Genomic DNA, 13,162 nt, shown 5'->3' with positions numbered 1-13,162 from the left:
TTATTTTCAATTTATTTTAAAATTTGCCTCCACATAATCTGTTAGCCTGTATTCTACTGGAAAAAAGTATAAATATATATTTATATTTTAAAGAGAAAGTGAGTGGAGAGAAGTTTAAGCTGCATGAGTAGCAGAATGATTCAAAAAGGACCATGAGTAAAATTAACACGGTATTAGGTTCATTTTAGGCCAAAAAAAAGGGAGGAAAGAAATTTGTAAAAATCTGTTGTTTTAGGGAGTGTATAGGGTCTTAGCATGGTACAGCATGTCTGTAATCTCAGCTACTCCAGGAAGAGATGAGAAGGATCAAAAGACAGTTGAAAGTCAGCTGGAACAGAAAAGTTCATGAGTCTCTATCTCAACAAAAGTTTGTGTGCTTGCATACCTGTTGTTATAGCTTTACAATGAGATATAAGTAGGAACATCACAATTGCAGTTAGTGATGGGCAAAAATTATGAATGAAGCAATAAAGGGCTGGATGGTAGCGAGAGTGCAGAGTATGTTTAAGGCCCTGAGTTCAAGTTCTAGTACTATTTTTTTAAAAAAAGAAACAGATGAGAGGAATACCTAAACCTAATTATAGAACAGCATAAGATTGATTGAGTCTGGTTATGTTAATTTTTCTACTCAAGCAAGTGATCATTGTTGACTTCGTGCTTTTGTGGAAAGATTTTTCAAAAAGAATACAACTAAGATATAAAACAACGACGTCATGGATCTTTAAATGGGGCTGCTAATCATGACTTGTAATCAAATTAATGGTGAGATTTATTTTTTAATGTTCTATATAGAATACTACCCATCTTTTCTATGTAAACCAATGTATGTAGCCTGTCTCAATTTGTCACTATAATCAAGAGGGTACGGAATCAGTCTGTTCTAGAAACTAGCTCTATGACTCACCAGATGTTAAACCTGGTGTAAATTATGTAAGTTTTACTTAACAAAAATAAGGCAAAAATTTGTATCTGCTAACACATGAAATTTTTTCAGGAAAACCGTAAGTCTATTATACATCAGTAACAAATTTATAAATGTTAGGTGTTGTGTATCGTATAATTTGGCAATAAGCTGGTTTCACACTATTCTTAAACTGTCCAACATATAGCATGATTTAGAATTAATATTCATTCAATTATCCAAAAGTCTATTGGCAAATGTATCCAGGTGTTACTATATCCCAAAATATCCATGCCCCAGGATCCTGAAGGTCAGAAAAAAAAGTAAGAAAACCCTTTCAATATAAAACTATCACCAGAGATTAAAAGGATAAAAAAAAGTCCAGTATTAAAGTCCAGTCTACTATACATATCCCAACACTGAATTCATTGGTTACTGAGTGGATATTCTAATTATTTATCTCAGGATTCCATAATATATGACTATGTATAATAGTAAAGAGAGTGTGTCAGGATAGTGTCCATTGTGTTTCAAAAGGGACAAAACAAATCAGTGGACACAATCAGGAAACTGCTCTTAGAGTAGTTAAAAACCAAAACCAAATGGTACAGGCAAACAGCATTATGAAGCTGTTTTGAGCATCACATAGTGCCAACGAAGAATACAATGAAAACATAACAAGTATAAGACAAGACTCAGATGAGAAAGCTTCCCAGTAGAATGAACTTAACAAAAGAGCAAGATGTTTGCTTAGATAATTGATAGGAAATGATGGCAGTTCACAGTACAGGTTATAATCTAATTACTGTCACCTGCATACTCAGGTAAGGAATAAATGCAAGTAAGTTCCATGACCAGTAAACTGCCATTAATACCACCATGTGTTGATAACTTCCTAACACACTGCACTCACACCACTGTTTCATTAGTGAATGAAATATTCTTAACAAATTTTCTCCTCATCATATAAGTGACACATTCTCCTATGTAGGATTCTCCCCCCACCCCACCCCCCCCTCTCTCTCTCTTGCGCGCGCGCACGTGCACCCATCATGGGGCTTGAACTCTGGGCCTAGGCGCTGTGCCTGAGCTCTTCAGCTCAAGGCTAGCGCTCTACCACTTGAGCCACAGTGCCACTTCAGGCTTTTTCTGTTTATGTGGTACTGAGGAATCGAACCCAGGGCTTCATGCATGCACGGCAAGCACTCTACCACTAAGCCACATTCCCAGCCCCTGTGTAGGATTCTTAAAATTCAAAGTCATGCAGACATTGTCACTTGCCACTTCCCTGCTACAATAGAAGGAATCAGCTCTGATCATTCCTTCTGTCTTTCTCCTAAGTTTTCAAGTGCACTGTTCTTACCTCACCATCACATAATTCTTACACAATCTTTAACTTTCAAAGTTGTTCATTTTCTTCTCAATGGAAGTTTGTCATTTGAGGAGGGATTTTTTTCCATTAAACATTTTATACATTTAGAATCTATACAGAAAGAAAGGAAAGAAAGAAAGAAAGAAAGAAAGAAAGAAAGAAAGAAAGAAAGAAAGAAAGAAAGAAAGAAAGAAAGAAAGAAAGAAAGAAAGAAAGAAAGAAAGAAAGAAAGAAAGAAAGAAAGAAAGAAAGAAAGACATTTCAAATTCATATAACAGGGGAATGTACATACAGTGGTAAGTTTATGAAGAATCATTTGTAAATGGATTAAGAGAGTGATAGAATTGAATGTAGTCACCACAGAAAAGAAAACGTTTCTTACAGCTTCCAGTGCAAACACTTCTTTATGACTACTTAAGAAGAGACTATTCCAAGGCATAGGAATTCTGTTCTTATGCCTGACTCTGTTATTTAATGTAATGATTTGTATTAATAGACATGGTAATTATTCAATCACTACAGTTTCCTGAATTGCCTTTCTTGGCTCATTAGGAACTTTCAAATTGGTCAATTCTCTTTGGTTTGCTTTAAAGAAAACATCCATGAAGAAGAAGTTAAAACACCTGGCCCTTGTTATGTCAGCCTACAACAGAACCAACATCCATCCATCAACCTTCATTCTCATTGGCATTCCTGGGCTAGAGGATGCCCATGTCTGGATCTCCATCCCCTTTTGTATGGTCTACATTCTGGCCCTTCTGGGAAACTGTTCACTTCTGTTCACCATCAAGACAGACCCCAGCCTCCATCAACCAATGTACCTCTTCCTCTGCATGCTGGCTGTGGCTGACCTTGTGGTGTGTACTACAGCGGTTCCCAAAATTCTCAGCCTTTTCTGGTTCCATGATGGAGAGATTGGCTTTGAAGCCTGCCTCACACAAGTTTTTCTGATTCATTCCTGCTCCACCATGGAGTCTGGCTTCATCCTGGCCATGGCATTTGACCATTATGTAGCCATTTGTAATCCGCTAAGACACTCAACTATTCTGACACACACTGTCACTGGGGAGATGGGCCTGGGTATAGTACTGAGGGGCTTAGCACTGCTCACTCCTCACCCTTTCCTGCTATGCTGGCTTCCCTATTGCAAAACCAACATAATTTCCCATGCCTACTGTGAGTTTATGGCTCTCATCAAGCTTGCCTGTGCTGAGACCAGAATCCGCAGAGTGTATAGCCTTATCGTTGCCTTCCTTACTGGGGGTGTGGACTTCATCTTGATCATTTGTTCTTATGTCCTCATCCTACGCACTGTCTTCCACCTCCCATCTAAAGATGCCAGACTCAAATCTTTGGGCACCTGTGGCTCCCATGTGTGTGTGATCTTAGTGTTCTATACTCCAGCCTTCTTCTCTTTTCTCACCCACAGATTTGGACATCAAGTGGCTCCTTGTGTACACATATTGGTAGCCAATATTTATCTTCTTGTTCCACCCATGGTGAACCCCATTATTTATGGGGTGAAGACCAAGAAGATACGAGACAGGTTCCTGAAACTGTTCAGATCTTTGGAGGCCCACAATTGAATTGATTTTGTGGCTGTGTCATATCAGATCCCAAACTGTATTATCTGCTTTGTGATGTGTGCTCCTTCATTCTTGCCATATTTTAATGATGACATGGTTAGAGTTTTTGTGAGAGTTAAATTATCCAAAGACAATTGCATGATTAAATCAAATATGACTCTTAAGTTATATATGCATTTTCATGAATGTTTCCCCAGGGATTTCTCTAAATTTGAATGTCATTATTCTCTGCCAACTCATGATCTAAATCTAATTGCTATAATTAACATTCAGTGTATATAAACATTTGATTGTCATAAATGTCTGAATGTCATCAATACAGAAAGTATGAGTTTGATCATATCGGGAAATCAGGTCTATACCGTAGTGAAATGCTGTGAGAAAATCTCTTCTGAACTTATTTTTCTTAGATCATTTTTTTAATTTTTTATTGTGAAAATACTGTACAGAGGGGTTACAATTACATGGGCAAGATAATGAGTACATTTCTTATCAAGCATTGTAGCCTCCTCCTTTGTTTACCCTTCCCATCCCTTCCCAGCCTCCCCCCAACCCCCCCACAGTCCTCCCCACCCCCCCACCAAAGTTGTAAAGTTCGTTTTCGGCATGACAACTTGTACTTCTCATTGTTGCAACAGGTCCACCTGTATCCTTATTTAAATGACTTGTTTTTCCCCTTCCCCTCCACAAATTATACCAACATCAAATACAGTGAAAGCAGGGGTTATACTGTGGGGGAGGGACATACAAAGCAACAAAGAAATAATCTTATAAATGTGTTAGAAACAAATGCATGAAAGAAAAAAAACATTTAAATACATATCTTAGGGTTCATTTTCCTAACATTACCTTATCTGACCTTTTCTGCTTGACTCATACATATTGCAAATAAGGGAAACCATGGGACCTATGTTTCTTTGGGCTTGGCTTACTTCACTTAATATAATTTTTTCCAAGTCTTTCCATTTCCTAACAAATGGGGCAATGTCATTCTTTCTGATGGAGACATAGAATTCCATTGTGTATATATACCACATTTTCTTGATCCATTCATCTTCTGAAGGGCATCTGGATTGGTTCCATATCTTAGCTATGGTAAATAATGCTGCAATAAACATAGTTGTGCTGGTAGCTTTAGTGTGGTCTTCTTAGATCATTTTTACCACATTTTGTAGTTCCTTCTGGAATGCTATGATTATGTTTGTTAATTTCCATATTACGGTGTCAATTCTTAAAAGTATTTTTGAAAAGTACCATGTTAAGTGTAATGAAACAGGCTTGCAATCTTCTCATTCGAAAATCTAAGTAGGTCAAAGCCAGCCTGGGAAGCACAGACCTTGAGGCCAGGCTGGTCTCTGAAAAGAATTCCTCTCTCAAAAAGACAAGAGAGAAGGAATAAAAGAAAGATGTCAATGAAGGGAAGAAAAGAAACAAGAAGAATATTTTATAAGCAAAAAGGGAGAGAAAAGAAAAGAAGCTGTTTTACTTCACTTAGAAAAGAGAAAAGCACAGGATCACTTTCTTATCAGAAAAAAATGGTAAATTCTACACTAGAGATTTAAAAGGATTAATTAAAATTTTAAAATAAAGGTCTAAAATTGGAGTATGGATCTATGTGAGAATAGAGAATGACTGAGTCGCATGTGAACTACACAAGAAAGAATTCATGTCTTCTCAGATTTTTCTCTCAAGAATTCCACTAGGTAATCGTGAGAAAGAATGAAGACAGGCCTAGAGATCTGAGAAACCTCTGTCATGGACCTTGCTTGGTAGAGGGAAGAATGTCCACTCCATCATGGGAATCACGCTCCACCAGTTAACTCCTGTGAGGAGCAAAGCCTTGCGCTTTGGACAAGGTAAAGAGAGGAAAACCAATTGAGAGATGGATCTGAATTCAGTCATTCCTTGAGGGAGGAAAAAAATATGTTTGAAAAAGGGTTATATCATGTGATTCCATCTTCCCGAGATCTATTTACATTATATACATACATATATATATATATATATATAATGATATAGATTCCATTATATATTAAAGCCCAAATGCCTCTCTGGAATTGAGTACTATCCTTGATTATAGGTATAGAAAAACTGAAGAATTTAGAGAAACTTCTCTTGTATCTGCTATTAACACAGCAAAGAGGCTTCAAAGTATAAAAAAAAAAGTATGGATAAAAGCTGGCCCTAAAATTTCTAGGTACTTTATCATATCATTCAACGATTAAATATGCTAGCTTAATAAATATGGATTCAGAATCTATTATGTATTTTCCAAGTCCTATATAAAGACTAACAGAAAAAGATAAAATAGAAGGGGTTCTTTTCATGATGGAACTTAAAGTTAAACATGGAAGTTAATGTTGATAGTTATAACAGTTACTCATTAGTATTTTAAATAGTGAAATATTTGTAAAAGAAAATTCTTCCCACATATTGCTTGAATATCGCCAAATTCTTATACCAGGTAGAAGCCCCCTTTACATTGTAATTATATTGTAATCCTTGGTTTAGTTATTGGTTTGTTATTTTTCAAAAAAACGTGTATGAATAAGGGAAACCATGGGACGTAAGTTTCTTTGGGCCTGGCTTACTTCACTTAATATAATTTTTTTCCATGTCTTTCCATTTCCTAGCAAGTGGGGGCAATGTCATTCTTTCTAATGGAGGCATAGAATTCCATTGTGTATATTTGCCACATTTTCTTGATCCATTCATCTACTGAGGGGCATCTGGGTTGGTTCCGTATCTTAGCTATGGTAAATAATGCTGCAATAAACATGGCTGTGCTGGTAGCTTTAGTATGGTCTTGTTTGTGATCATTTGGGTAAATGCCCAAACGTGGGATTGCTGGATCATAGGAGAGTTCTATGTGAAGTCTTTTGAGGAACCTCCATACTATTTCCAAAGTGATTGAACAAGTTTATGTTCCCACCAACAATGCAGTAGGGTTCCCAGACAAGCAGAAGCAGTCAGATAAGTTGATGTTAGGCAAAATGAACCCCGGGATAAGGACTCAAATGTTTTTTCTTTCCTGCTATTGTTTCTAACATATTTATAAGATTTTTTTGTTGCTTTGTATGTCCTTCCCCCATGGTATAACCCTGTTTTCCCTGTATTTGATGTTGGTATAATTTGTAGAAGGGAAGGGAAAAAAACAAATTGTTTAAATAGGGATACAGGTGGACCCATTGCAACAATGAGATGTACAAGATGTTTTGTCACAAAACAAACTTTACAACTCTGGGACAGGGGGACAAGCATGGGGGGGAGAAGATGGGAAGCTATGGGAAGGGGAAACAAAGGAGGAGGCAACAATGCTTGATAAGAAATGTACTCATTACCTTGCTTATGTAATTGTAACCCCTCTGTAGGGTATTTTCACATTTAAAAAAGAAACTTGTGTACTTAATGCTCTACCTTGAGTAATGTCTCTTTTATTTTGTATTTATTATATATGTATATAGTAATATGCACACGCAAATCTATACCATAATTATTTTATTGAACTTTTATTTCCAATGGTTTTAATGTAATATATATATAAACTATGACTATACAATAACAGAATATATAATTATATACTGCAATCTGACATCTCTAGGAAAAATAGGCAATAATGAAATGAAAGTAGAAGTTTGAATCGCCCTACTTGTAGTGACTAACAATCCATTAGAGATAATTCATCAGGAAGATGGTGGACATGATTATCACCTCAGACAAAACAGACCTAACCATATAATTATAGAAGATAGCAACAGCAGCAGAAAATGTCATCTTCAAAGTGCATGTGAAACCTTCTCCAAGACCGATCACACGTTAAGTCACAAGTCTTAACACCTTTAAGAAGATTTAAATCATCTCAATTACTTTCCCAAACTCAAAGGAATGAAATTAAGTGTCAATAAAAATAGGAACTGGGAAAAACTCAGAAATGTAAATCAAGTGACACATCTTGCCATTAGATAGAAAACAATCCCTTGGTGAAAAAGGAATCAAACAAATTAGAAAACTAAAAGGCACATCAAAAGCAAAAAAAAATATGTAGTACTAAGATAGAAGTATATGGTAATAAACAAACCCATTAGAAGAAAGCCATGTCTATGTGCTAAGAAGCACACAGAGTCACCTCTTCCATTATTCTATTGTGTTACTAACACTAAATGTAGGATAATATTGTCTTTATCATTCTTGTCCAATCAATCCCACTTTTAATATAGCAAGTCTGTTTGTGTGATGTTTTTGCTTATAAATTATTTGGATGCATTTTTTAAATCTAAACTAATCATCTGTGTGTGTGTGTGTGTGTGTGTGTGTGTGTGTGTGTGTGTGTGTGTGTTTGATGACCAGATTATATGTTGTTATGCCTTGTTTAAGATTTTTTTATTTAGTTTAGGAGTACAGGTTATTCTTGCTTCACAAACTTGTTTCACTAAGAGATAATTGTCTTTTTATATTTTCTGAATATATGTGTAGGAATTCAATTAATGATTCAAATAATTAAACACAGAATTTTGCCCTCAGGGTTTTATTTTTCTTCAATCATTTTAAACAAGACTTTCAAGAAAGACATAACTCCTGACTAATTTCAGATAGACATGTCTTGCTCATTTTGTCTTAAGTAGTATTCTGTCTTTTCTCTCTTTAAACTGTGCTACATGTTAGAAATTCTGAGAGTAACTTTCATGCCAAATATTGCTCTGTTTTGTGTTTGGTTTTGTTTATCTTCTTTATGTTTCTTGATGCTTCACTTTACAATTTCGCAAAAACTTATATAAGAATTTGTACTTGTCCAACTCAAGAAAAGGAGCTATGAGCTTCCTCTCCCCTCATTGCAGTAAAGCTTGAGCTTATATGTCAATCAACTGAGTCCCTCAAATAATCTTTAGATAGCAAAATGAGGTGAGATATGTTCAACATTAGGAGAGAAAACTCATATTTAACATCTAATATTTAGTGTTTCTTAGCATGTAATCTTGAGTCAGGCTACCCTCTATGATCAAATCCACCTTCATGTTTTCTTTACATGGATTCTGAATTAGGCAAATAGTTAAATTTATCTCTCTGAATATGTTGTGCCAATAAAATGAAGACCTCTCAGGCCCTCTCTTGCACACACACATATGCACATACACATTTATACACACAATCACACTGAAATTACCATAAACTATTTTATGAGTTCACAACAGTATGATTTCAAGCCTGAATGGCATTTATCCATTAAAGTAATATGAGAATTGTCCATTTCTCACTCTGAAATGTAGCAGTGCTATTCTTTCTCATCCATCATCTTAGTCAACAAGGACTATCAAAGTATTATATGAGAGAGATTAATATGATCATGGGATTCCATTGTCAAGATTTGAATGATAATAAGCACTTGAGTGAGTGAGATTTGGAAGAATGCTGAAAACCTGGAAGACTAGGATCATGAAACCAGTGTTTAATCTTTGAGAGGAAAGTGCTGCATCAAAAGAATTTCTACCAAACTATATGGGGATGAAAAGTAGCTTCAAGATATTCCACAGGTTATCAGTGACTTTTTTCATTCCCAGGATTGCTTCACATTTTCAGAGGAAAATCCATATTACTAATATTTTATAACTAAAAGATGCCAAGAAAGCACGTTTCCTATATTAAACCCATTGGATTAAAACATTAATTCAGAATATAAAAAGATTAATCTGGTGTGTAAAATAGAACTCTATAATCTGATACATACTTTCAAAACACAAGTGCTTACTTTACTAAGAGAAATACATATGAGAATTTGAGTCATGGTTAAAAGGCTGAGTTAGTCTCATGAGGTCAGCTGCAGAGACTTATGACATTAATTTAAACCTGTTTTCCTATTCCTGCAATCTAGGATTGTTATTTAGCTATGATAAACCTGGAAGTCTTCCAATTCTGTGACCTTATACTTTGAATCCTGAGCTGACTATTTTCTCAAAGACCATGACAAATGCATTTAGAAGGAAAATGCAATTTTATACCTATTAAAAAATAAAAAGTCCTGTCTCACCTGATCAAGCAATTCTACTCCTGTGCATTTACCCCCAAAAGATTACAAACCATGATACAATAAAACCACCACCACAACCATGGTTATTGCACCACTATTTACCATAGCCAAGGAATGGAATCAGTCTAGGTGCGCCTCAATGGAAAACTGGATCAAGAAAATGTGATATATATGTACATATATATGTATATGTACATATATGTATATATACACACCAGGGAATTTTACCCATCCATTAGAAAGAATGATATTGTACCATTTGTAAAGGAATGGAAAGACTTGGAAACATTATGTTAAGTGGAGTAGCTCAGACCCTGAGAGGAGGCAAAAGATCCATGTTTTCCCTTATATGTGAAAGCTAGATTTAGTTTACAAACCCATAAGTAAATAGGTTGGGTGATATGCAAGTGTATACTAACTTATTAATAGTAAATTCAATGCAGATCTCGAATAGTGTAATTCCTTAGGTAAAATCAAAGTTCAGCAAAATAAAACACCAGAAAACAGATACTTGAAAGGGGTGGGGGCAAGGGGTTAGGTGTAGTAGAATGAAGAGGAGAAAAGTGAGAAAATGCAGATAAGAATCTAATGCATAATCTATAAAATTAAAAAGAGTAAGGGAAAGGATAGGGAGGGGAAGCATGGATAAGAATGTTGAAAGTGGGCTGGGAAGGTGGCTCAGTGGTAGAGCGCTTGCCTTGCATGCATGAGGTCCTGGGTTCGATTCCTCAGCACCACAGAAGCAAAAAGAAAAAAGCCAGAAGTGGCGCTGTGGCTCAAGTGGTAGAGCGCTAGCCTTGAGCTGAAGAGCTGAGGGACAGTGCCCAGGCCTAGAGTTCAGGCCCCACAACCGGACCCAAAAAAAAAAAAAAAAAAAAAAGAATGTTGAAAGTAGTGACATAGATCAAGATATATTGTATTCATAAACTGCTTTGTTAAATGGCAACTCCTTTTTACAACTTAAAGATAATAATAATAATAACAATAATAATAAATTGAGGAGAAGATATGAGATTATAATGAGAGGATTACTTAGGGTGTATTTGATGCTTATATGGAAGAGTCTCAGTGAAACTCCCCTTGTACAGCTAACATGTCATTAAAATATTAATTAAAGTAAATAAAGTCATTCTGAGGAACTGAGCCCATTTTCTTTCTCTATAATATGATTCCCAGGACATTTCTCAATTACTTTCCAATCTATTAACTTCTGTCCTTGAGCTGGAGAAGTAGCTTTGACATAATTTTTCCTCCCGAGACTTTGTAGTGAAAAAAAAAGAAGTGGTCCCAAGACAGGGAATGTAATAGTTAAGAGAGGTGACAGGTTGCAATACTTAGTCACATAAATGTGATGCTGATGAAGCACTTGCTTTAAATGGAAAAAAGTATAACATCTTGGGTCTGTAGTCACTGACAGCTTCCGATGCTTTCCTCAGGATATTTTCGCTTCCTTGAAGAGCTATCTGCCCTGGGATATATTGTGGATTTGATTCTTTGGCTCTGCCCTTCCACAGTGTTGTATGCCTACTAGGACAGACTGGAAACACAGCCAAATCTGTATCTGGGTGCATTTCTGTCTGCACTTAAGATCCTACCTGTGCCCGCAGGAAAGTTTTCAGGTGAGAAGGATGGGTAAGAAATTATCACATTACTTATTTTACAATCCAGGAAGTGGACAAAAAAGGTTAAGATGGAGGACTTACTAAAGCTAATGTGAAATTACTGCTCTGTGGTAGGTAAGAGGTATTGAATGATATTCCCTCTGACAGGAGCGCAGTTCTTAGCCCCCAAACTGCTCAGAAAAATTCCAGGGTGCAATACTTTAGTCAACCTTGGACATATTATTAAACACCTTTGAGCACAACAAATTCTGGTAATTATATCATTTTGTATAACATTCTAGCAAAAGTATTTAAAAGGTCCCATATGTTGCAAGAGACTTGAAATACTTTGGGTTGCAGTAAAGTAAAATATGAACTGCCACTGCAGTCATGGACCACAATGACACAAAGTCAGATTTTGACCAGGCGTGCCCAAGAGTTGACATAAATATATAGTATCCTGGAGATTCTCTTGAAAATTTTCTCTCCTAATACTTGAATTTTACTCACTAGGAGTCCACGAAAAAATATAAAGGTGAGAGAGAAGAGACATTCATCATTAATATCATCAGCTTCATCCATTTTAAGATTATACATACAGCAATGTCTTAGATACAAAACCACAAACAAACAATTAATAAAAAAGACCACGAGGGATTTCAGTACATGGATTTTCACCACAGGCAATTGGATGACCATCACGTTACTAAGGTTTCTTTGACTTTTTTAAGCGTTTTTCCTTTTTATTTTTATCTTTGTTTTTAACTGTAAAGGTGATGTACACACGGGTTACAGTTACATAAGTCAGGTAACTAGCACATTTCCTTTTGATCAGTGTCATCCCTCCCTCATTTTCTTCCAGTTTTTTCCATCCCAACCTCCCTCGCCAACAAGCTGTAAAGTTCAATTCCAACATAGTGTCTACTGAGTATCACTGCTGAATTGGTTCACCCTTTGTCCCACACTTTCTGTGCTTCCCTTTCCCCTCCCCAAATCAGATAAACTTACATATAAGACAAAGGGTACAGAAATCAATCACTTGCCAGCTAGGCAAGCACTTTGCCACTGAGCCCCATCCCAGCCCTTCTGGTCCATTCTTAAACAAGCCTAGCTCCAGTACATACAAAGAACCACTTATGAGCTGCAGTGCTGCTAAATTATGCTTGTACATTTTTATAAGAATTCTTCCCTTATGCACAGTTCTTTAAGCTATTTCAGTTACTTGCTATCAACTTTGGTCTCAAAATATTAGAATATCCCAGATATAAATCATTTAAAATTGAAAATAAATTTTTAATAGCATATTCGTGTAATTATTCTGTTTTATTGTTAGCTCTTGATAACCTATTATTGTGTCTAACTTATAAATTCAATTCTATCAAATGAAAGTGTGTGTATATTTAAAACTATACATGTCATAAGATGGTTTTTCGAAGGAATCTGCAGTTGGAGGAGGGTGAAAGAGGAGGGTAATTAGAGCAGTATGATTAGAGTGCATTATATACACATATAAAAATAAAATGACAAAGACCATTCAAATTATTTATAAAGAAGGGAGGAGAAGAAAAATGACTAATTCAAAAGGTGAATTTGATCAAACACATTATTGCATGGTGGACAAATCAAAAATAAAAGTCCTTTGTATAGATAGTACAAAAATGTATCCAGATAGAAAACAAA

General features: G+C 35.8%; 1 protein-coding gene across 1 annotated transcript; it reads left to right on the top strand.

Moving 5' to 3' along the window:
• The first annotated feature begins 2,875 nt into the window (after positions 1–2,875).
• Positions 2,876–3,859, top strand: LOC122113851 (olfactory receptor 52D1-like). The gene has a single exon (XM_042686980.1). The coding sequence runs from the start codon at positions 2,876–2,878 to the stop codon at positions 3,857–3,859; it is 984 nt and encodes a 327-aa protein (XP_042542914.1).
• Positions 3,860–13,162: the final 9,303 nt, after the last annotated feature.

The sequence above is a fragment of the Dipodomys spectabilis genome, unplaced genomic scaffold (genome assembly GCF_019054845.1).
Source record: "Dipodomys spectabilis isolate Male_0828 unplaced genomic scaffold, ASM1905484v1 ptg000003l, whole genome shotgun sequence".
Classification (NCBI taxonomy): Eukaryota; Metazoa; Chordata; class Mammalia; order Rodentia; family Heteromyidae; genus Dipodomys; species Dipodomys spectabilis.
This window is presented reverse-complemented; position numbering and strand designations above follow the sequence as displayed.

Excerpts from the sequence above, each read along its gene's own strand:
- LOC122113851 (XM_042686980.1), top strand. The coding sequence starts at position 2,876 with ATGAAGAAGAAGTTAAAACACCTGGCCCTTGTTATGTCAGCCTACAAC.